The sequence below is a fragment of the Vulpes vulpes genome, chromosome 8 (assembly GCF_048418805.1).
Source record: "Vulpes vulpes isolate BD-2025 chromosome 8, VulVul3, whole genome shotgun sequence".
Taxonomy (NCBI): Eukaryota; Metazoa; Chordata; class Mammalia; order Carnivora; family Canidae; genus Vulpes; species Vulpes vulpes.
The window spans coordinates 63270743-63296411 of record NC_132787.1 but is presented as its reverse complement, the minus strand read 5'-3'; the positions used below and the strand labels follow the sequence as shown (position 1 = coordinate 63296411).

The 25669-nt window shown below is 42.2% G+C and overlaps 1 protein-coding gene and 1 pseudogene across 2 annotated transcripts in view; one reads left to right on the top strand and one right to left on the bottom strand.

Annotated features, from left to right (window-relative positions):
• The window catches only part of M1AP (meiosis 1 associated protein), an 80822-nt gene that overhangs the window by 52463 nt on the left and 2690 nt on the right, over nt 1-25669 (top strand). For both annotated transcript variants that reach the window (XM_072767021.1, XM_025994471.2), the window contains exons 5-9: nt 3736-3909; nt 7358-7520; nt 8691-8832; nt 23762-23968; nt 25093-25233. In XM_072767021.1, coding sequence (XP_072623122.1) covers nt 3736-3909; nt 7358-7520; nt 8691-8832; nt 23762-23968; nt 25093-25233 — 827 coding nt within the window. The remainder of the gene's footprint in view (nt 1-3735; nt 3910-7357; nt 7521-8690; nt 8833-23761; nt 23969-25092; nt 25234-25669) is intronic.
• On the bottom strand, nt 16386-17015 carry LOC112916709 (S-phase kinase-associated protein 1 pseudogene; annotated as a pseudogene).

Below are 25669 nucleotides of genomic sequence, written 5' to 3'. Positions count from 1 at the left end.
TAGCTACTGAGCTAGGGGATTTGAATGGGCATATAGGATCTCAACAGGCAGGGTTGTGGAAGAACCGTATGAGCCATTACAGAAGGGAAGAGTGGGGTGTTTAAGGAATAATGACTAGAACCAACTGAACAGGATGAGTGAGGGGAATAAAGAAAATGACCAAGGAAGGCAGTATGTGCTCTTTAGTAAAGGAGGGAACTGATGAAACCATGTTTTAAAAAAATTAACTGGTAATAGTACCTAAGAAGTACTAGAAGGGGGCGGCTGGGTGGCTCAGTGGTTGAGCATCTGCCTTTGGTTCAGGTCATGATCCTGAGGTCCTGGGATCAAGTCCTATATCAGGCTCCCCACAAGGAGCCTGCTTCTCCCTCTGCTTGTGTCTCTGCCTCTCCGTGTGTGTCTTTCATTAATAAATAAATAAAATCTTAAAAAAAAAAAAAAGTACTAGAGGAGGAATGGAGTTGATAGGACAGCATGATCCAAGCATAAGGAAAGGAATGCCTGAACCAGTGACAGAGAAAAATGAATGAAAAAGTTCTCTCTCTAGTGTGTTCTGGTTTCCACATTAGTCTTTAGTTTGGACAATGTGACTGTCCCTGAGAAGCTGCTGACTTCCTTCTGAGCTTGCAAAACTGTGGACTCAAATCTGAAGCACTGAGTTTCTATGGAAATTACATGAAAATTTTTGCAAAGGAGTTCTGTGGCTCTCCCAAGAAACTGTAGGTTAAGAAGTTGGAAAAAATTTCAGGAACATTGATGGGGTTTCTACAGGGAAGGCTGGCATTTTCCTTCATAAAGGCATGTTTCAGGCATGGTTCTTCAGCTTTGCAGGATCAGAAAATTTATTTTCTCAGTAGCATCTCAGAGATAGACTCACCCTACCAAGCTCAAGACCACAGTATAAGCTGGAATGTCTTAGACGAGAGCCATAACTACCGTAATACCAAGAACAGCAGAGACTTGACAAACACATCCTGCCTTCAGGACATGCCATTAAGCCAGCATGCCCTCTCCTCTGAGCTACACTTAGATGAGTGCAGCCTCTGCATTCTCCTGTTGCTCCCCTTATCTGTGCTCCATTTCTGGCCAACCCACTTCACTGCTAATGGACACATTCATTTTTTGTATAAAGCCAGTCCCATCCATAGGCTAGAGCCAAATCTTGCTCTGGTCAGTAAGCCATTCCCTTTTCTTAAGATAACTGTTTTTCAGTGACCTTACCACTCTGTGTTGATATTGTAGTTTAACTATCTGAGGAAAGTCCTATTTTTCTATTTCTAAGGTTTTGGTGGGAGATCACTTTGCTGTGATCTCCTTATACTGCCATGCTAGGATTTTCTAATCTACCCTTTCCCTGGGGAAAAGAAAAGAAACACTTAGTTCTCTTCTGCAAAAGTCTGTTGTTTGAACTCTAAACCATATTATCCTCTCCACTTCCAGAGATCCTTCACTCAATTCCATTTCTTTCGTTCTGTATCTGCCTTCTTATGCTTTAAGGATGATTTTGCCTCACTGAAGTTCTCTGGATTCAGTTCTTTCCTTACTTGTTACTCAAACTGAAGTCCAGGCCTCAGTCTCAGAAAAATTAAATTACTTCTCCTTTTGCCTGTGACAAAACAAAATTCACATTATTAAAAAGATACTTTCTCTTTGCTCATGAAGACATTTCTTGGGCAGTGACTTTATATTTATCAGTACCTAAAGCATAATGTGGCAGATGACAGTTTGAGGAGGAATGGTCAATAATGTAGCTTTATAAACTCCTTAAAGGAAAAGAATATCATATAATCTTTGTACCTTCTGTTAATATTTCATTTTTTATATAGTACATAATAAAATTGCTGCTTGATGGAATGAATGAAATACTTTGCTAACGAATCCTCAGTATGTTCATGGAAGATGTCAGAGTTTTAATCATACTGGCCAAAGAGAAGTGTGTTTAGAGCCCCTTTTCATCCACAGAATAAGTCATTAAATATGACATGAAGTCATCTGAGTCTCACCACACCTCTCCTGTGTGGGTACCAACACGCTGGACTGAAGCCCTTTGTTCCCTGTGGAGAGACTGCCACCTCTGCTGGCTTGTCCTCAGGAATGTCGTTCTAGAAATAAACCAGCCTTCTCCCTGGGGTCTATGAGTCATACACAGAAGTTAATTCATCAATTTTCTTAGGCTCTTTGTAAAAGTATTTCAGAGAGTCCCTCATGGTAAGGCAAAAAAAAAAAAAAAAAAATCAGGTTCCTCTTCGGTTTCTTTCCAGCTCTTGGCTCATTTCCTCTCCCTGGGCTTCCTCTACTACCTTATATTTGGCTTTTACTGATAACCTTTACCTGCAGACCCAGACCGCAGTTCCTGAGCAAGTGTTGCCTAAAGTAGGAAGTAGACCAGCAAAACCTCATCCCCTCCACATACCCAGTTCCATTCACTCAGATTTGGAAACAAATCACAGACTATTCCTGTCTTCCTGGCTGCTAATCACACTTGTGAGTTACAGCATGTCAATGACAAATTTGTAGACTCTGTGTCCAAGGTAAAGCCCAGGGATGCACCATTTTTTTCTTTTACTTTTTTAAAAAATTTGTTTTTTATAGCAGAAGTAATAATTGAATACACTTTTATTGTGAAACAAGAACTGAAGAAGCAGCGCCTGGATGGCTCAGTCGGTTAAGCATTTGCCTTTGGCTTGGGTCACAGTCTTGGGGTCCTGGGATCAAGCCCTCATTGGGCTCCATGCTCAGCTTCTCCCTCTCCCTCTGCTGTTCCCCTTGCTTGTGCTCTCTCACTCTCTCAAATAAATGAATAAAGTCTTTAAAAATAAATAAGAGCTGAAGAAGCTAAAGCTCCCCCTTGTTAACAAAATATTTAACTTGCGTTGCTGTATTATTTTTTGGCTACTTTTGTATTCCAGAGTGTTTTTTAAGTACAATAAAATTCAAACAAAAGAAGTATGAATAATAAAAAAGAAACATAGTTCAGAACTCCGTCCTGTTTCCACTCCTGCCCACCATTAACAGTTTGATGGTAGCCTTCCAGACCTTTGTAAAAGGCATTTACATACATATATATGTACTTAGGCCAAGGGTTTCATTTTTATTTATTTTATTTTTATGTAAATGGTTCATAATATACATCTGTTCTACAGCTTTCTTTTTTTAAAAAAATATTTTATTTATTTATTCATGAGAGACACACACAGAGAGAAAGGTAGAGACACAGGCAGAGGGAGGAGAAGCAGGCTCCATGCAGGGAGCCCGATGCGGGACTCAATCCCGGGAATCCAGGATCAGGCCCTGAGCCAAAGGCAGACACTCAATCCCTGAGCCACCCAGGCTTCCCTACAATTTTCTTTATTCATTATTCATTTACTGTCTCTTAACTTTCCCTGCCAGTATATTTTTTATTTTGTTTGTTAACAGCTTCGTAATTCTCCAAAGGTTGAGTGTGCTATAATTTATTTAAACATTCTCCTATTGATGGATATTTGAATTGCTTCCTGTTTGAGGTTTTGATTATTTGTTATTACAATAATGCTGTACTGAACATCTTTGCATATGTGTCCATGTGTACTATCTAAGAATGCCTCTAAGCGAGTTATCTAAGGATAGAATTAATAGGTCAAAATATAGATGCATTTAAATGTTTACATTTTTCAAAAAAAAAATAAATGTTTACATTTTTCAAGGTGTACAATTAAAGAATTAAAAATTTTACCAACTAATTCCTTTCTTCTGCAGAGAGTTCTGTCCTGGGAACTGACATTGACCTTCAGACTATAGACAATGATGTTGTCAGCATGGAGATTTTCTTTAAAGCCTGGCTACATTACAGTGGAACGGACCAAGAACATATCCATCTTCTTTTTCCTTCACGGTGTTTCAGCAACATTTCCAGAGCCAAAGATGATTCAAGTACACACCCTCAAAAGACACATTATATAGGCTATGATTATCCTAGTCTCAGATTAAGACTCTAGATTTGTGAGTCATCAGAATACACTGTAGTTGAGGTTTAGGGACTGGAGGAGGCTGTGCAGTATAAGCACAAGGAGTAAGAAAAGAATTTCTAAAAAGTAACCACAGTAAGAAACTGAACCTAATTAAGCCCAGACTGCAAGGGCCAGTTAGTTTGGGAGCAAAGACTTAGATACCTTAATAATTGGGGAGCACCTAAACTAAAGGAAGAGCACAGTGAATCATATGTTTTACTCAAGTTTTTCATTTTGAATTGTAGTAGATATTGTTGACATAATAACTTGAGGCATGCTGGTATTTAAACAATATCAAGAGGGCCTGTGAGAAAGTAAAGAACCAAGATTAAATGAGGACTTCTGGATAGGAAGACACCAAATTGAGATAAACTAAAGCAACTACAGAGGCAGGCCCCACAGAGGACAACTAGTAGCCCAGCTAGTAGAGGTGGGAGTTCAATGAGAAAAATAGGGTACAGATTCCCACCCCCAAAGGGGAGGACACATGGTGGTCCTTTCTGCAGATGGCCATCAGATCCTTACCTTCTGACCCTTCTCCATACCCCCATTTCAACCTAAGGCCTGGGATGCCTTTAATGACTTACCTTGATTTCAACCTGTCTTTCACTGGTGTGTAAATCTTCTTCCCTGGACCTTCTTTCCGTTCCTTTTGTTCAAGGCTGATGGTGCTGATTCTTCCCTACTCATCTTCCGGAATCCACTCCATATCTATTTTTCCCCATGCAATATGTTACCTCCTTTCCTGCATTATCCTATTTCATCTCCCCCCCCCACCGTGAAACAGGTACTATTACCATATGTCATTGAATCTAAGATGCTATCAGTTATGAGATACACCATTACTTTATGTCCCACTAAGGAAGAAAAAGACTACCAATTAAACATGACTCGGTGCTTTCTATCACTAAGAAATATTGTTTTATCCTTACTGAGAAGTTAAAGTGGTAATTGTTAGGAGTGTGTGCCTGGCCAATGACAATTGTAAGACATACGCAGAGATGTTAGTATGTGTGTGTGGCAGGGGGAGGTGGGGAATGTGTCTTAGAATCAATTAAACATATCTCCTTGTTTTACAGATGAGAAAACTGAGACTTAGAGAAATTAAACATTTTCCTAGGACTCCACAGAAAAATTAATAGCAGAATCTGAAGCTAGGCAACTCCAGAGCCCATTAATTCTTAAGATTAGAAATCCATATTTTGGACATTTGATTATAGTAAGCCCAGAAAATGTTCATCAAACCCAGGTCTATCTGCCTCCAGAACCTGGACCCTTACCTACTACACAACCTGCCTCATGCTGGGCATTTATAAACAAAGATGCTGCCTCATGCTGAGCACTTCTCTCATATGGAAGGCTGGGGTTCTCAAAGGCCAGGAACTCCTGCAACCAGCCTTTTTTCAGCTGTTACACAGCACTTGCTCATGGAGTAGTAGAGAACTTCTCTACCTTCCCCCTTCCTCTTTCCATGGCACCAGGGTCAGCCCAGAATGTTTATCTCCATCTGCAGTTATTTTTTTGGAAATTTGCAGGTCTTCAGGGCGTATGGTGGAACGTAGATCCAGACTCATCAGCTCTTCTACTAGGGAGGCCTACACTGGAGTCTAGATGCTCGGGCGCAATTGGAGTGAGGTCTGGGGAAAAGTAGCCCTTCTCCAGGGTGCATGTGACCCATCTGAGAGTTTATACAACTACAATAAGGACCATACTGTAGTTGTCCATTGTTTAAAAAAAAAAAACTGATGCATGACTACACTGTATTTCTGGAAATACGACTCACTATAAAAAAGGAAACAAAACAATAGAGAACCCTGAGCTTTCCTACTCTAGAATCTTTTGAGGACTGCTCCTCAGATGTTCACTCTGACTCCTTACAAGGTTCTCCACCCACTCCACCTGCTTCTGTAACTGCCCAGGGCCCTTCAGCCTGCTCTTCAGTGCTTCCCTCAGAGGCCTCCTGACAGAGAGCACAGTCAGCTTCAGATGAGTGTCTTTTCTTGTTTCATGGGTTTGGAGTCTGCCACTTCGGCATCTGGGTTCAGGGTGGCGAGAAGCACACCTGATTTTAGATTCTAGTCCTGCTAAGACAGCTTTCGCAGCCTTGGCACACTGTCGAGACTTCAGTTCCAGCAGTTCTCAGCTGTGGCTACAGTAAGAATCACACAAGGGACTTTTAAAAAACACCAGGATCTGGCTTCCATCTCCAGAGATCCCAATTTCACTAGTGTGCGGTAGGGCCCAGACATCAGTGTCTTTTAAAATATAAAAAGATAAAATTTCCTTAATAAAGAGGTGATTCTTATTGCAACCGCATGGAGAATCTCAACCAGATGAACACAGCTCTCCAGCCCTAAAGCCCAGAGATCTAACAATGGAGAAGTCAGGCACCAAGGAAAGGAGAGTTGAGTCCTAGGCCGAATCACTCCTACTGACTTCCTGGGCTCCGAGACATGGCAGCTAAGACTGTCTCACCCAAAGTTAATGTCTAAGTCTAGTTGCTGGGCCAGCTGGATCTGACATCTATTCTGCCATCATATTTATTCTTCTATATTTTTTCTGCTTTCGTTTTTACTTCATGTTCGTTAACAGTATTCAAACCTGGTATACATTTTTATTGAAAAAAAAATTGTAGTATCAAGGCTTCAAAAGCCTAGTGCAATAGAACATTGCACACTGTGGCATGTGAATGTACCCACCTCCCAGAGCAGAATCTTAATACAGAAAAACATAATACCTTGATGAATAATTCATACCTAGGTGAAGCCCCCTCAGAATGGTTGTCTGTTGCCACAGTGATGCTCTAGAAGATTCTACATTCAGGTTTCTTTGGGGAATTAAAAAATAAACCATTTCAGGAACTTATTCCTCCCCCTCCCCTGAATGTCCCTAGAAGAGCCCACAGAGAAACAATAGCTGTCAGCTGACTCCCTGACTTCTGCTTTCCTACTCTTCCTTCATCTGACCTATAGTCTTGCCAAAGCTTAGCCACAGGGAAGCAGCAGAGGCAAGATTTCCATCTGTGATTGCAAAGGGCTCTGCATATTGTAGTGTTAGTTGCCTCCTCCACAGAGGGCCCATATTCCTCTCAGACTGGATCACAAGCCAGATCTCTCACTAAGAGGCTACTGTTCAGCCAGCCCAGATATAAGACAAGTAAAAATCATATCAGACCCAGAAAACAAGTTCGATACAGTATTGAGCAACACACTTTCCAGACCAGTCATACTTTCCCCTTTCCATTCCCTGCCTCCTCCCAAGCCTTACTTGCCTGGTGGATGTGGAATGGGTAGCAGATGTTGTCTCTTACTCACATAGCCTGAGGTAACTTGTGACAAACAATCCCTCCTCCAATGCCATTTTTATTGTAGTGTGCCTGAAATGTGATCTCCAAGAGCGACTCCTCAGCCCGTCCCTACTCCCTGGCACAGCTGATGGCTCCTTGAGAATGGATGACCCCAAAGGAGACTTCAGCACACTCTACCAGATGGCCTCCCAGTCATCAGCCTCTTGTTACAAGCTCCGGGTGATCAAGTATGGGACAAGGGAACTTCCCCAATCTGTGCAAATGCTTGTTCTTACTGGTTCCAGCTAGGAAGTCCAGAGGTAGAGGGCATCTCCAAGTGCCAGGCAGTGGGAGTCAGTTCCAAAGCAGAAACTGCAGGTATGGGAATGAAAGAGCAATATCAGGCTACTCCACATGTGGAGACAAATGGGCATATGGTGGAAGATGTGCCTCAGTAGGACATTCTGAAACCTGGATGAAGATTGGAAATCCAGAAAGTCTCTGAACACAAAGAAAAACAAGATCAGCAGTGTTAATGCATTCCACAGCTGTGTACTGTATACCTTACCGTGTTTAGGCACAGGACAGAGATCTGACTTTCAAGGAACAAGGGGATAGATAGGATCTACTCCTGCCTTGCCATTTTTCTAAATACTAGAATTCTGCTTCCAGAGGGACCAGTTCTTGGGGGTAGAATTAGCAGTGATGGCAAAGACCATCACTTTTACTGCTTCCTAGTTCCTATCACAGTACCTGTGCACAAGTATATGAGTAAGCTTGACTATGGATGCTACTGGGGAACTTTCTTAAATTTTTCCTGTTTTTTTTTTTTTCTTTCAGAGAGGAGAGTGAGCGGGTAGTGGGGGAGACAGAGGGAGAGGGAGAGGATGGATCTTATACAGGCTCCATGCCCAGTGTGGAGCCCAATGCAGGGCTCAATTTCATGACCGTGAGCTCATGACCAAGCCAAAATCAAGAGTCAGACACCTAACCGACTGAGCCACCCAGGCACCCAATTCACCCTCTTCTTAAATACATCTCTCTCAGCACCTTGCCACAGGATAGCCAGGACTGGGATGCAGATGGTTAGCATACTGTCATGTTACATGGTTATTGTAGCAGGGGTATTCTGGAAGTGTCCTCAGAGAAGTCACTTAAAATGGAGTGAGCTCAGGAGAAGAAACATCCATCAGAGTCTAGATGGCTCTTCATGGTGATGCTTCATTCATTGATTAACAGATTTTGAGAATCTGCTGTGTGCCGGATACCTTGCTAGGTGCTGGCCATGCTAAGGTGAATAATTCAGTCTCTAACCCAAAGGATTTCACAGTAAACTGACATAAACTGAATTTAAGCTGATCTGGTGTCAGGGTTCTAGATATCACTGAGGAGATTTTTGCTGCATTGTCTCTTGCCAGGGCTCTAAATTCCAGTGGGATCTGCGAGTCATTGACATATGGGCTGCCCTTCATCCTTAGACCCACAAGCTGTTGGCAGCTGGACTGGGATGAGCTGGAGACAAATCAGCAGCATTTCCATGCTTTGTGTCACAGCCTGCTGGTGAGTATCCATGTCCCCAGGTGAGGAAGAAGAGTGTTAAGGCCTTAACCACAGAAAAGTAGCTAGCTTCATCCTGCTCTGATCCCAAACCTGTCCCAATTCTCAAGAGGACAGGAAAAAACTAGAAATATTCTGAAATGTGGATTAAATATGACTTGCCTTCGTTGGTTTCATGCCATAGAGAATACTTCCTGAACTCAGTTATATGACACTAACTTGAAAATCCCTAATTTTGTACATTTAAACAGAAACAGGGTATTTTCCATAAGTGGCTATATATTAACACTTCTCTTTCTAACACCGGACTGGGCATTATGGTTTACTTAAATGAAGGACACCTAGACTGTTCCAAACATCTTGCTAAACTGTAGTCAATGGTAACATGATAGATGTTATCCATGACCTCAAGAGACTTATACTGTTATTAAAAGAGACATAATTTTATATATATAATAATATATCATTTATAATTTTATAGATATAGATATAAATTACATAATTATGAAATGTAATTATATATATATATCAATACTTATTGTGGGAAGTTTATGAAGAAGAGGCTGCTGCCAGAAAGCCTCTCTGTGAAAGTGACATTTAGACTGAGACCTGCCAGTTTATGGGAGTGGGAATTAGCCAGGTGAAGGGTGACAGAAAGATCATGCCTAGAAAAGGCATGTGCAAATACCCCAAACAAAGCAGGAAAGAGCTGAGAGAAGAATCAAGAACAGAAAGGCCACTGTGACTAAAACAAAGAAAGCAAGGGAGGAGAGCCTAAAGGTGGGCTGGAGAAGTGAGCAGGGGTAAATCATGCGAAACTTTGTAGGCCAAGTTAAGGACCTTAGACTTTAAGTACAAGAAATCATGAGAGAGGATTTGAATTTTTAAAAGATTACTTACACCAAACATTGGAAATAACTGGCAGAAGCAAGAATGAGAACAATAAAATGAGGTGGGAGGGTTATTGCTATAGTCTGGGCAAGAGATGTTGATGACTTGGACTAGAATGTTGGAAGTCAAGAAAAGTACACCAATTAAAGAAATATTTTAGGAGTGCCCAGGTGGCTCAGTCAGTTAAGCATCAGATTCTTGGTTTCAGCTCAGATTGTGGTCTCAGGGTCATGAATGGAGCCCTGAGTCGGGCTCCCCGCTCAGCAGGCAGTCTACTTGAGATTCTTTCCCCCTCTCTTCCTTCCTTCTCTGCTCCTTCCTCTGTTTGTATTCTCATTCTCTCCCTCTCTGTTCCTCTCTCTCAAATAAACAAACAAATAAATAAATAAATAATATTTAATTTTTAAAAGACCTACTTTTTTTTAAAGATTTTATTTATTTATTCATGAGAGACACAGAGAGAAAAGCAGAGACATAGGCAGTGGGAAAAGCAGACTCCATGCAGAAGCCCGACTTGGGACTCGATCCCAGGTCACCAGGATCAGGCCCTGGACCCAAGGCAGGCGCTAAGCTGCTGAGCCACCGAGGGATCCCCCCCAAAAAAGACATACTTTAAAGAGAGAGTCAGACTTGGTGAAGGATTGGATGTAGGGAGTGAGGAAGATGAAGGTATCAACTGCTTGGTTTCTGATTCGAGTAACTAAGTGGATGCCCATTTCCGAAAGTGGAAAAAAATAAAAGAACTTAGAAATACTTAGAAAAGAGCAGGAAACACTTACAAAGCAAGATAAAACAACTGCAAATATAATCGAGGACAGGTCTGTGAGTGGAAATAGGAGAACAGTTTAACCTAGTAGCATATGGGTGATCAGACCAGCACAGCAATACATCTCTTTCACTATCAGAAGGCTTCTTTTTTCCTGTTTCAAAACCCACTCCCTTTTAGGCCCACCCACAGAGTTCCTGTTTCCTATCTGAAGAACACCCATCCCCTGTCTTTGCAGAGCAGAGACAACAGATACATCCCACAGCTCAGTTGACTATTTACTCCACCTCATTCTTCAGGATCGCAGAAATGCTACATCACTCGGGAGGAATTTCCCTTGAGTGGCCTCCCTACATTCTTATAGTACATGATACTTTAAACAGACATTTGCATCTTAATACGCTGCTAGAAGGAGTGTAAATTTTCTGGAAAGAAAGCTATTTCAAAACTTTATTTTGCTGGGAGTGTATGTAGCACGGGAACATAAGCAGCAAAGGGAACAAAAAAATATATATCAGCATGCTTATCTCGGTGTTATTTACAATAGTCAAAAATTCAAATAACCAAAATGTCCTAAATAGAGAAATGGCTAAATCAAAATAAAGGAAAGGATATGGGAACGATAATTCAGCCAAACAATGAAGTATTATGTAGCCATTAAAAATAAAAATGGGAAAGAGTATTCTATTCCCTTCTAGCTTACATATATAAATCAGACTCTTCCTCTGAATTGGTGTTTGAGCATCTAATATTTATTTGTTTAACAAATATTTATTAAAATAGTGAAAGGGAATAAAGGGGAAAGGAGAGAAAATGGGAAATATCAGAGAGGGAGACAGAACATGAGAGACTCCTAACTCTGGGAAACGAACAAGGGGTGGTGGAAAGGGAGGTGGGTGGGGGGTGGGGGTGACTGGGTGACGGGCACTGAGGAGGGCACTTGATGGGATGAGCACTGGGTGTTATGTTATATGTTGGCAAATTGAACTCCAATAAAAAAAATAATAATAAAATATATTTATTGAGCACTACATGCCAGGTACCATTCTAAGGGCCAAAGAGGATCTTCTGTATCACTCCTCTATCATGGAAACGTACAAGTATGTGGTTGACCCATCACTAATAGATGCCCATGTTTTGGAGCACCTACTAAGTGCTACTCATTTAAGCAAGGGCTTTGCATACTTTACCTCATTTAATCCTTACAATAATTCTGTGAGATATGGACTGTTGTCACCATTTTTATACATGTAAAAGACTGAAGTCTAAAAAGATCATGTGACTTAGCAAAAGTCACACAACTACCAAAGTGGCCAAGACAGAATTTGAACCTAGTTCACTGACTGCAAAGCCTATGCTTTTAACTTCCTTGCTAAATTCCGTACTCTGGATTTAGCCAGATAAACATAGCCTGCACCCCTGGGGCTGTTTCTCCCCTTACTTAACACCCCAGCCTTCTGTACTTGAATTCACTTAAAGTGAGGGGGTACCTGTAATAGCCTTTCAACCATCTTGTGTTACTGTTGTTATATATCTTCGAGCAGCAAAAATCCTGAAAGGCAGTGTATTATAGAGGGGAGAATTCCCCACAATCCTCTTCTGATGCATTCAACAAATCTTTTTCCAATGCTTGCTATGTGACAAGAACCTTATTAAAGCTTGAACCTTTCTGATCCTATATTTACAAGTTTTCAACACTTCTCTAACTCCTTGGTTTTCTAGTCTTTCTTGAATCTTTTTCATATGTTCTTTTAAAATCTGATGTCCTCAGCTCCCTGTGTATCTCTCATCTTCTGTTTCTTGCTGTGATGTTCCCCGACCCCACAGCTAACTTCTCATTCTGACTTCTGTCTTTCTGTTAATAGCAGCACCGCCACTCTCTGCTCGGTCAGGCTTGAAACCTCAGTGACCTCCAACCTTCTCGCCCTTCACACCCCCTTCATCACTAAGTCATATCAGTTTTCTCCTCATGAGTTGTAACTGTCCTTTCCTTCCTGTTCCTACTGTTTATTGTCACCAAGACTTCTTCAGTACACTCCTCGCTAGTCTCCCTACCTCCAGTCTCTCCCTCTTCTAATTTACGCTATTTGTTAGGCCAGATTAATCTTCATGAGGCACTCCCCTGACTGCCACATGTTTTTTAGTCATGCCAGTACCCAGCAACATAAGCTTTGCCTATGCTGTCCCCATAGCATCTGCTGCATGTTTTCTCCTCTCTCTTCTTACCTCACTGTCCTCCTTCAGAGTCTGTTTCCCTCTTCCCTGTAGTGTTGTAGTCATCCCTTGTCTCCATGCCTTTAGTGCTGCCCTTCCCAGTCCTTCTGATACTGCCACCAGATTTATCTTCTGGAAACACAGCACTGATCCTGGCACTCTTCAGCTTAAAGATGGCTTGTGGCTTGCTATTGATTATACTCTAAAGTCCATATTCCTTAGCCAAGTATTCAAACTCCAGTCTACCTCCCCTCATCACCTTTCATGCACCATCGAGTCCAACCAAATTAATATACAAACTTTAAGTTGCCACACCTTTGAGCCCTTGTTCTTATTGCCCCTTCTCCTCTCTCTGTATGTTCAAACCCTGCCCTGTCCTGAAAGACTCAGCTCAAATGGTGCTTCTGCAATGAGGTCTTTCTGGATCCCTTTATTTATCATTAAGACCTTTGTGTGCTCTATTTTCTTTTTTAGGGAAAAGCATATTTCTTCTACCTTTTTAAATATATGGTCTTATGACTTGGGTTAAAGTCTAAAAGTCAAGTCTGACCACCCAGACTCCAGGATAACACAATTGCCTTTTCCTGGCATTTCTACCACTTTCCCATTTTACCAACTAATTTCTCAGCCTTAGTCAAATTTAGGTTCAGTATAGAAATTCTCCCTTTGTTACCTCTCTTTCTGGGGAGTCAAAGCAAGGCAGCTTTCTATTGTGGTAAAATGTAGTTTGGTGTGTTTTTGTTTTGTTTTGTTATTAGAGATTTCATTTACTTGAGAGAGAATATGAACAGAGGGGAGAGGGAGAAGCAGGCTCCCTACTCAGCTCAATCCTAGACCCTGGGATCATGATCTGAGCCAAAGGTAGATGCTTAACTGACTCAGCCACCCAGGCATCCCAAGATGTAGTTTGTATTGTCCATGAAGCATGGGCTTTGGAATCAGATGGCCCTAGGTTCCTGACAGCTTCATTATTTGCCAACTGTGTGAATTCATGTGAAATATTTAACCTCTCTATGCAATAGCATATTCATTTACTTGAAACCATGACAAACCTAGTAGCCCCATTTGGCTAATCTCTGCATAAGTGGTATACAAAGAAGCACTATCCAGAGGCCAAAAAGTGATTTTTAAAATTTATTTGTACTTTCAAAGAATACCAAAGAAGAAATAGTTCATTACCCACAATGACATTTCTCAAATATTCTTCCCCTACTCCTCAATTATATCTAACCAGAAGCTATTCCAAGAGCCTTTCACACATACGCACGCTTTAAAAAAACTAACTCTGCCTACATCACCAACCCCTGTTCCTCTACCTTTTCCCTCCCTCTCTCAGCTAATACATATTCTATAGATTAGCAGCCCCTACTCTGCCTCCCCCTGAGGTCCTGTCTCTCTCTCTCTTCCTATTTAAAATATCCAGGAATAGGGGCACTTGGGTGGCTCAGTGGTTGAACACCTACCTTTGGCTCAGATTGTGATCCCGGGGTCCTGGGATCAAGTCCCACATTGGGCTGCTCACAGGGAGCCTACTTCTCTCTCTACTTGTGTCTCTGCCTCTCTCTGTGTCTCTCATGAATAAGTAAAATAATTTAATTAATTAATTAATTATCCAGGAATAGGGGTGCCTGGGTGGCTCAGTCAGTAAAGTGTCTGCCTTCAGCTTGGGTCATGATCCTGGGGTCCTGGGATCCAGCCCTGAGTCAGGCTCCTCCCTGCTCAGCGAGGAATATACTTCTCCCTCTCCTTCTCCCTCTGAGTCCTTTCTCTCTTCCCACCCGCCGCCCCGACACAATAAATAAATAAAATATTTAAAATAAAATATCCAGGAATAGAATTCACAAGGCTTGTCCTTTTGTGAGTAGAAATAGAGTGGGGGAGAATGAAAACAGGGGAGAATGAGCATGACAGACACACATTAGTAACTCTTGTCCCTGTCACATGTTAAATAGACAACAAGATATAACTCATATAGTTTTTAAGATGATTAAATAATATTGCATGTTAAAACACCCAGCATATGTCTGGCCTATGATTTGCATGTGGTTGTAGGTTAGTAGTTCTCTGATTTACATTTGTTTCTTTTTTTTAATAGACTCTAATTCTCTGAAGATATTCTCCATTTTTTCACCTATTTCCTTGAACATACTAATCATAGCTATTTTAAAGTTCTTGTATGCTGCTTCTAATACCTGCATCACCTGTGGCTTTGTTTTAGCTCTTTTTTTCTTCTGATTTTCAGACATGTGATCCTATCTTTTGGTGCACCTGGTACTATTCTAATGAGAGATGCTCAGTGTGTCTAAATAAATTGCAGAGGCTCCAGCTGGTATTTCTCTAGAGAGGGTCCATTCTGACCTGCACTGGGCAGACAGACTAGTGACAAATCATCCTATCTACTCAGGAGCTATATTAAGTCCAGGCTGGACTATAGTCCTGCTAAGGCTCAATCTACTCCTGGTTTGCTCCTGGCCTTCCAGGATTTTCCACTGAAACCTGGTATATTATGTGCATCCCCTTCCCTTGGACAAGCCCAATTCTTTTTTTTTTTTTAATTTTCATTTATTTATGATAGTCACAGAGAGAGAGAGAGAGAGAGAGAGAGGCAGAGACACAGGCAGAGGGAGAAGCAGGCTCCATGCACCAGGAGCCCGACGTGGGATTCGATCCCGAGTCTCCAGGATCGCGCCCTGGGCCAAAGGCAGGCGCCAAACCGCTGCACCACCCAGAGATCCCCGACAAGCCCAATTCTAATCATTCTGTCCCAAGTCTGTTAAAATACTCTGCTTCTAAAAGCTTTTTCCTTGGGTGTTTTTGCCTCCTGCTCTATGCAGCCCCAGTATTTGGTAAATGTGCTAGTGAAAAATTGGTTTGAGCACCCACCCCACCCCTGCTTGGTCTCCACCAAAAGATCTGCTGGTTTCTTAGTTCCCTTGCAAGTGCTTCAGCATTGTGAAAATCCTAGATTCTCACCTCTGACCAGCTCTCCCTCCAACTCAGAATAAACATGTGCCCTCAGGGTAAAAGCAGTTGCAGTAATTTCCCCATCTGCCTTGATTCTCCCCTCTCCAGAAACTTAGCTACCACTCATTTTCATTGTCTCAGCACCTCCTCACTGCCTTCAGACAAATGATTTCTGTGTAGTCCAGCTTTTCTAGTTGTTCTAGGCAGGAGAACAAGACTGCCTCTGGCCATTCCATCCCAGAAGGAGATGTTTATTGAATGTTCACTCATCCCTCACTTCACATGTCTTATTCAGCTAGACAGCCTGTATTACACTTTCTGGTTTACTCTTAGCCAGTTGGCTGGCTCTACCAAATTCTCATATTTAGGTTCCTGGGTTTCCTTATAACTATAAACACAGCTCAGTTCATTCAATGCTGTCTCTTCCTCTGCCTCTTCTTTTAGAGTAGTTTTTTTTTTCAACTTGTTTTATTTACAATGACAACTTTTAAAAGATCATTAAACTAAAGTTAACCAGACAGTAAACTAGGCAGAAATCACTTTCCAAAGAAAGGGAAAGCCCAAAATGCCACCTTCTACAGAGAACCCACAGTTCAGTTTATTGAGAGCAAAGAAAAAAGAAACTTTGATCATACTAGAAGAAACTCAGCCATAACTTTGGAATCTGTACTCAAACTACACATGCAAGGAATACAATATTCTACTAAAACAACTGATTTGCTGCTGCGTTTGTCTACTCTTTGTCTAATATTAACAATTATAAACAGAGCAGTGCAACTAGTATTTGGAACAATCCTTACAGTGTTACAGTGTCGGGCATAACATCTCACTTCTCTTCACACCACTGGTTCTCTTTGCAAACCTCAGCTTCCTCTTCTTCAGTAAAGTCATTTTTGATATTGAAGGTCTTATGGATCTCCTCAGGAGTTTTTCCCTTGATCATATTGGCAACAGTCTTGCATGTAACATCAAGCAAACCTTTGATGTCTAAGTAGTTCACAGCCAAAATAAGTTCAAAAAGTGTTCCTTGGTCAACTTTCAGGAATTCTTGGTCCCAAACAGGGATATCATCTGTACACTTTTCTTTGTTCTCATCATCCTCAGGAGGGGCATCATCCTTACGGTGGGTGCACCACTGAATGACCTTTCTTAATATTGCTGCATTAACACTTGGCAGAGGAACCGGGTCATCATCTTCATAATCCATTCCCAAATCTTCCAACATGGTTTTGATAGTCACAGACTGTTTGGCAATTTCAACATCAACTTCAAATATCTCTCCATCAGAACTCTGCAACTTAATTGAAGGCATGGTTCTCACTCTCAAGCAGACTGCGGGCAGGAGGCTGACAAGAGCAGAGCAGCCTCGCCGACCAGAAGAGAAAGGTGGAGAACAAGGCCACTACCTAGAGTAATTCTTTTGAACAAAGTCCATACTGCCATAAATAAATTCTAGTCATTAGTGACAGGCCACCAGGTCTCATCAACTATAAATGTTGTGTAACTTTTCTAATTACACTCCATGCACACTCTAAACTTTAGTCAACTGCAACCTTAAGTATTATTCCATCCCCCAATTTTCTTTTTTTTTCATCCCCCAATTTTCTTAAGAATTGACTCACCATCCTCCTCATAGATTATTTTGTTCCATTTGAGTATTTTATTTCTTTTTCCTCAGAAGAATATCACTTCATCAGATAAGCAAGGTTCTTCATAAACCCATTCCCCAGCCCTTCCTGAAAGATATGTGCCATCCATTCATTCCCATAAATTTCACTCTTAGATCAATTCAGACCACAAGAGAGCAATATGTCTGTATTTTCTGGAACTTTTATAGATCTATCTCTAAGAATTATAAATTATTTTTAATTTCACAAAATTTAATAAACATCTAATAATTATTCAATATACTTTACCTTAAAAATTAAGACTTCATGGTGCCTATTGTGTACAGAAGCAGTTCTAAACACTTCAAAAATATTAATTTATATAATGTCCATAACTATCCTTTGAGGTAGGACTCACTGTAGCTATTTTACAAATGAAGATATTGAGGCCCAGAGAGGTTAAGTAGTTTCCAAGATCACATAGCTAGTAAATGGTAGAGCCAGGTTGGAATCCAGAAAAGCTAACTCCAAGACCCAAACTCTTAACTACTCTATAGCCATATGAAATTTATTATCATATTGATTGAAGGAGTCCTCTGAAATACATTCACTACTCAATAAGGATCCATAAGATAGTTTCTCAAACACTTTTATCAGGAAAAGTGTGCTAGGCTCCCTCCTAGCAAAAGTGGGTGGTTTGCATTTCTCTGAGCTTACCTAATCTTGGCTCTGCTATTGCCCTACCCTTATTTTTCCTTTACCCAATCCCTTGGGTATTTTATCTTTTTTGTATTGTTGCATTTTTCTAAACTGGCATACTGCTTTGTGGAATGTGGTAGGGAATAAATATATTTATAAATAAATAAAATTATTTTTCTAAGTATTTATGAATCTATCCATCACCAGGAAAACATAATTTCAATTACCAAATCCTACTGTGTAGTCCCAGTTATGTAGCTAATGACTCACTTTCCACATCCTCATTTCTCTTACAAAGTCATGTCTGTATGAACTAGAAAAAGAAATGGGAATACCACCTAGGTCTTTCAATTTCCTACTTAAAATGTCAGAGTCTCTGGAGATGCATTCCAGAGCTTTACAGGCCATGTCTGCCCTAATTGGCCACAGAGTGACAGAATTCAAGCCAAAATATGTCCAGCAGGAGTCTAACTACACAGGCAATGATCTGGTTGGGCTGGAAATGGGTGGAGAAATGGAAAGTCCTTGGTTACATTAGGCGAAGAGTCAAGAACAAGAATCCAAGCTGAGAGTGGGGTGATAGCAGGTCAGGAGCCATTAAAAAAAAAAATCAGAATGAAGTTAGAATGTTGAGCCTGCAAGGGAAACAGACAGATGCTGGAACAGACAGCAGGCCTAGCATGGGATCAGTGGGCTTCTTGGGACCCAGCTTTGTCTGTTTCTCTTGCTTAATCCTTTACCATGCCCCTTCCATCCTTTACTCCAGCCACATTAATAAATTGCTAAATGTCCCCCAAATATGCCAAACTGTTCCACACCTCCATATTTTTTTTCATGCTGCTCCCTTCCTTTTGCCTCTATCTACCTAACAAATATCTACCCATTTTTTCCAGATTCTGCTTAAATACCTTTACTAGGAAGCTATTCTGTTCCTGCCCCCACGACAGCCTGCTCCCACTCATCTTTTTTGCCCCTTACCCACCCATGTATCTGATTCTCACGTCTATCTTTACTTTCACAGCAGTGATTAAGGGTATTGAAGCTGTACCTTACCATTCTAATGTGAGAAATGTCATATTATTTTTTTTTCTAACTCAAATTCAGAAAATAGTAATCCCCAGGAACTAGGATGTTGACACACCTAGTATCTTTATGAGTGCCTCTCCCTGGCTCACACCCAGAATCCTAGGGCCCTAATAATCCAGAAAATGTGGGAAATGGCCCTCTGGTCTTCAGTATACCTCCAGTACAATGTTGAATAGAAGTGGAAAGAGCAGACATCTTTGTCTTGTTCCTGACCTCAGGGGCAAAGCTCCAGTGTCTTATCACTACTTATGGAGCCTTTGTGAGGTTAAGTTCCACTCTGTTTCTAATTTGTTCATGGAAGGGTTTTGGATTTTATCAGATGCTTTTTCTGTATCCATTGAGATGATTATGTACTTTTTATCCTTTATTCTAGAAACAGGTGTATTACATTGGATTACTAAACCAACCTTGCATTCCTGGGATAAATCCCACGTGGTTGTGATATGTACAATTGGTCCTTGAACAATGTAGGGTGTTAGGGGTACCAACTTCCCATTGCAATAAAAAATCCACATATGACTTTTGACTTCCCGAAAACTTTAATTGCTGAATTTGGTCCTAGGACATCATATTGATGACAGACCAAAGAAGTACTGGTTTGGTGAGATTCAAGCTTTTACCTGCTATAATAAATTCCCATCTGCCCTTCTGGCAAAGCCTATACTAGTGCCATTAAACTTGTCCTTTCTAATTCTGTCTCTGCATTAGCTATATCCTTTTCCTTTCCTTTGCTACCTGTAAAGGATCCCTTTGGCTGCAACTAAGAGAAAACAAATCCAATTCTAACTTGAGTAATTAAAAGTTATTTTTCTGGGAATCCCTGGGTGGCTCAGCGGTTTAGCCCCTGCCTTCAGCCCAGGGCATGATCCTGGAGCCACAGGATCGAGTCCCACATCGGGCTCCCTGCATGGAGCCTGCTTCTTCTGCCTGTGTCTCTGCTTCTCTCTCTCTCTCTCTCTCTCTCTCTCTCTGTCTCTCATGAATAAATAAATAACATCTTTTTTTAAAAAAAGTTTATTTTTCTGATATAACAAGACGTGTGGGGACAGGGACACCTAGGTGACTCAGTGGTTGAGTCTGCCTTCGGCTCAGGGTATGATCCTGGGGTAACGGGATTTAGTCCCACATCGGGCTCCCTGCATGGAGCCTGCTTCTCCCTCTGCCTGTGTCTCTGCCTCTCTCTCTCTCTCTCATGAATAAATAAAATCTTTTTTTTTTAAAGAGTATGGGGACAGACAATTCTGAGACTGATACAGTTCATCAGTGATACCATCAAAGACCCTGGATTTTTGCATTTTTCCACTGCAGCATCCATGGCAATTGGCTTCATCCTTATGCCTGTTCCTCATGTGGCTATTGTGCCTTAAGACTAAGTCTTGTCCTAGGGAGAAAAGAGTAAAGAGACAAAAAGCCTGCCAGCATATTACAAAACTTTTCCAGAAGTCTCATACAGCAACTTCTACTTATGTCTCATTATTTAAATCTAGGTCACGTGTCACCCTAGACCAATCACTGAAAGACTGAAAATGTGTAGAGAGAAGGGAAAAGGGAGAGGGGTAAGAGAGTTGTGGGCAGTCACCCAATAGCAGTTACCACACCTACTTTCACAGCCTTAGAAATTAGAAGTTAGGGCAGAGATGAGGGAAAATGAGTTTGGAGTATGACATGCCCTTCAGCTCTTGCCCCTGTCCGTATCTGTTCTAAACAGAATGAGTCCCCACCTCCTAAAATCTAAGCTCCCTAGCACCTTTATGGCAAACACAACAAACACAGACACATTTTCACCTGCTTTCTAATAAATTCAGCATTTAACTCATTCTCCTTTCTTTAGAATTAGCAAAGGGGCACCTGGCTGGCTCAGTCAGTAAAGCATGTGACTCTTGATCTCAGGGTTGTGAGTTTAAGCCCCATGGTAGATGTAGAGATTATATAAAAATTATATATAAATTATTTTTAAAATTCTTTTAAAAATAGAATTAGCAAAAGTATTATATTTTGTCATCTGCCATCATTAAGCATTGTTCAATTTGAGGACCACAATAGCTTCTGGGACATCCCTGTCTTTTCTCAGCCTTGCATACCTGCCCTGGCAGTTAACCATTTCCATCACATATACAACTGCCTATACCTACAAGTCAACCCATGACCTGGGTAATATGTTCAAGCTTGGGTCCTGGACGTCAGGTCTCTAGTGCCATTAACCACTGTCTAGGAAGAGGTTAGAATTTCAGAGTCCAAAATAAGGGCCCTAAAGATCAACTTCCCTATCTCTCGCTTTTCCCAAATGCTCCTGGGAATTACAGATAAATTAATATCTTTATCAAATTCTAATAAGTGCATTTGCCTGTCTTCCTTCCAGAGCCTTCTGCTAACCTCTCTGTAAATCAGCCCAGCGTTCTAAAGCATTATGTAAAATCCTCTCAACTCCATCTCTTGTCAGTCCTCTGATAGTCCACACATCAGGAGTTACTTTTGAGGGGCCTCATTCAATCCTGCATACTATTTCTCTAATAGAATCTTAGCTATTGGCTCAAAATCTAGAGGCTCAAATTCTAGGGATCATAATTTTTCTTTGTGCAACATTCAGAGTTTCTTAGTAGCCCCACAATGTAGCAATCATAAACTTATTCCATAACACTGAGGTGTAAGAAATATGTTGCTTTAAAAAAAAAAGTCTAAGAAATATCCATTGCCATAGTTTTAACCCTCCAGTGACTTGCCACAGTGGCAAGATATTCTTTTCCCTGTGGAGTTGTAGAAGGGTAACCAACCACCCCCATTTGCCCAGGATTGGAGGGGTAGGACTTTCAGTGCTAAAAATGGGCAAACCAGAACAGTTGGTCATCCTAAATATTGAACTGACATTAATTTACATACATTCCCTTTACTATATTATAAGCTCTCAAAGGGCAAGGAACATGTCTAATGAATTTCTATATTCTCATGCCTAGTGCTTGGGACATAACAGGCACTCAGAACATTCTTAATAAACTAATTTGCAAACAATACATAAACTAGCATAAAAAATAGAAGAGAAAATGATTGTAGTAATCCAAGCCTGATCCACATCAGAAGTTAGTTAAGCCAGTTGAAATGGAATGCCTTACCACTGGCTCCTTATCCCTTCCAGTGAACATCCCTTCCAGGCTTAAAGAGGCTATGTCTTCAGAGGAGGGGCACCCACACACAAACACACAACATGATTTCTACATCATCTGTTTACAATTTAATGGATTTGAGAAGGGTCAGGTAGACTTTCCATCGCATTTTGGACCTGTTTTTCAAGAAGACAGCACATGACTAGATATAAGCAAAAATGTTAAAAAAGCAGAAACTTCAGAAGGTACCTACCAGGTGCTACCCAGCCAACCAGACCTCCTCAGAGGTCTGTGCTGCACAAAATGATGACACTGCTTGTAAGTGTCAGCACTTCCACACCACCTCCAGCCTAGCACATTCCCCCTGGGGTATTACAGCAAGGTTTTGTGTGCTTCACCATGTCACTTTCCACTTGTCTTCCACAAGACACTGATATTCCTCTATCCCCTAAGATATTTTTTCCCCTGTTTGCCTTTCCTCTCATTATTTATTCCAAGTTTCCATATAAGTAAGGAGTGGGTAGAGCTAGTGTGCTTTCTTTCATCTTCTGTAGTGGGGAGGCTGTTATATTTGTGCCAGGTGTTAAGTGATGATCACCTCCAGCAAGAGGGCACAATTACAGATCTTTGTAACAGTTCTGACTCTGTACTTCTTGGAGTTTTATGGTTTTCCTTGAAAAACCACCACAGCAAATTGCCTTATTCCTATGCCTGATTTAGAAGGCACACCTATGAAATCTGCTGATAGGTCTGCAGTATATCTTCTCCTTACCCATGGCACAATGCAGAGTCACCCCTCTGTTCTGAGGTAGCTTTCATTCAGAGTCACTACCCCCAGAATCCCGTGACCAGCTGAGTTGATCTCAAGGGCTCTGTTTCCAATGCACCTCCATATACCTAAGATTTTTTTCTCCCTGTTATCCCCTCCTCCCCTCGCTTGGCAGGTGACATTAACCACCTTCTTAAACCCTTTCTGGGTATTCCAGGGATATTCTCTAACCAGTCCAGTTGTGCAACACAATCAGATTTCTTCACCCTCAAAATAAGACCTGAATTTTCACAACACAAGTCTCTGTTTCAAAACTCTGTTTTTAAGAATTATAATTCATGGGACACCTGGGTGGCTCAGCGGTTTAGCGCCTGCCTTTGGGCGTGATCCTGGAATCCCAGGATCGAGTTGCATATCGGGCAGGTTCCCTGCATAGAGTCTCCTTCTCCCTTTGCCTGTGTCTGTCTCTGTCCCTCTCATGAATAAATAAATAAGATCTTTAAAAAAAAAAGAACTATAATTCATAAAATTCTACATTTACCACCAAGTAATATGTTAGCCATCTCTGGGATGAACACCTACTTCAGGTTAAAGGGCATCTCATAACCTGTCTCTGCGTTGTTAATTCTTTTGTGTACAATTCCAACTTGGGAGGAAGGGCAGTACTCTGGGGCACTAGCAACTCAGGCAGGAAGTCCCTCTCTCTCAGGCCAGAGTGAAATGGTATGGGCCTTCCTGATACTCTTGGAGAAACTTGGGGAAGCTTTGATGGGGGTCGATCTTGAAAACATGCCAAAGACTGAAGGTGAACCACCATTTATATATGTCCTTGTTTCAGAAAAGAGAGTGGCTGCTATTGGCCAAAGGGGAGCCCCTGAGTGGAGGACATAGCCAGAGAGAGCCTACCAGCACCTTCTATGTGATTGTGCCATCGCGCTCACCCACCCTACTGGTGAAGGCAGTGGCCACACGGGAACTGCTACTGCCGAGCCCTTTCCCCCTGCTGCCCGAGGACCCACCGGATGACAGCCTTAAGATTGTGGAGGCAAGTGGAGCTCAGATCATATGGGACAGATAGAGGGAGAGAAGACTTGGGAGTTGGACAAAGAGCTGAGGAAGAGGAACAGCAAGTCTGTGGAGGAGAGGACTGGAGAGCAGAAGTGGTCGTGCCAAGAAGGTGGTAGAGAGTAATGTGATGTGTGTGTGACAGTGTGTAGTGTGTTTCCACGAGTCTTTCTCTGCATTGTGTGTGTGCAGATGTGTGTACTTGTTTGTGTGCATCTTTTTTTTTTTTTTTTTTTTAAAGAATAGTTAGCTAGTGTCGGTGCCCAGGAAGGGAAGGGCTTCCAAATGACACTCCCAGGCAACAGCGGAACTGTGCTGCCCAGCCAATCCCCCACCTCCACCCCCACCCGGGTCCTCCCCACCCCACTCCCCTTCATCCTCCTCTCTTCCTCTGATCTGAATTCTGAGTTTCCTCTGCCAGCCTTCCCAGGCTGAGGGCAGGAGGAGGGACTCTGGGCAGGGAGAACTGGAACCACATCACTGCTGGATCACTGGGGTTACGTGCAGAGAGGACAGAGCCTAGGATTGTGTTCTTGCCTTGGTGGCTGCTGGCATACAAAAAGAGGTGGGCACGAGTGGCCATGGCTCGCTCAGCGTCTCACTTCAGGGCCAGGGGTTCCTGGCACAGGATGTTGTGGCCGGAAAACCTGACTGCTCAGGAATGCTGTGCTTGTGTGTCCTCCGGCTATGCTCACCTCACAAGCCAGGCAGGGAACTCAGTGTACTTGAGGCAGACTGTGAGCACCCCCAGGCCTCAGACACCCCCTCCCTCACAGTTGTGCACACTGGATCTCTTGTAACCTCACGGCACTCCAGCCCCTCTCAGAATCCCATGACACACTTCTCTGGTCCAGATTATTCCTCTTCCTTAACCACTCCGGATTGTACCTACTTGCTGCACTCTGGGCTGGAACTGTATATCCTCACAAACACTCAGACCTGGGGTCCAGGACACCCAAGAGGACCCACAACTATTTCAGTTTTCAGTGAAGTGCTGGGTCTTCACACCTGCTCCAGCCTCGCACACCTCAACATCTCTGCCTGATATCTTGTGTTCTGTGACCTCAAGTTCCCTGGGTAAGGCTCCTCTTCTCTCTTCCTCAGAGCATGCTGGACAGCCTGGAGCTAGAGCCCACCTACAACCCCTTGCAAGCTCGGAGCCACCTGTACTCACACCTGAGCAGCACCTTTACCAAGCCTCAGGGCCGGCTCCACCCAAGCTGGGAGAGCAAGGCCCTGAGAAAGGTACAGCTCCCTCCCTTCTCCCCTTCCTCCCCCTTACACACAGAATCCAGGAGAGGGCCCTGCTCCCAGGCCCCCAACTCTCCCCTCCCCCACCCCCTCCCCCCACCAAGGACCAGGGGAGTAGCCCTCCTCCCTGGAACCATCCCCCACGATTCCCCCACCCCACCCCCACCCCTGGGGGGAAACGAAGCCAACAGGGGAAGAAGAAAAAGAACAGCCATTTGCCCTAGACAAAGCAAATTACAACCCCTGCCAGGTAGGGAAGCTTTTCTGCCTGGGCAGTGGACATTTACATATGGTAATGTTTAGGTATCATAACTGTAGCACTCATGATAACTCATTAGTCATTTAACAGACCACTGTCCCTCCCACTAAGCAAACTGATAGCACGAAGACCACAGCTTCTGTTCAAAGAAAAGGCTAAATGGAAGGTAGA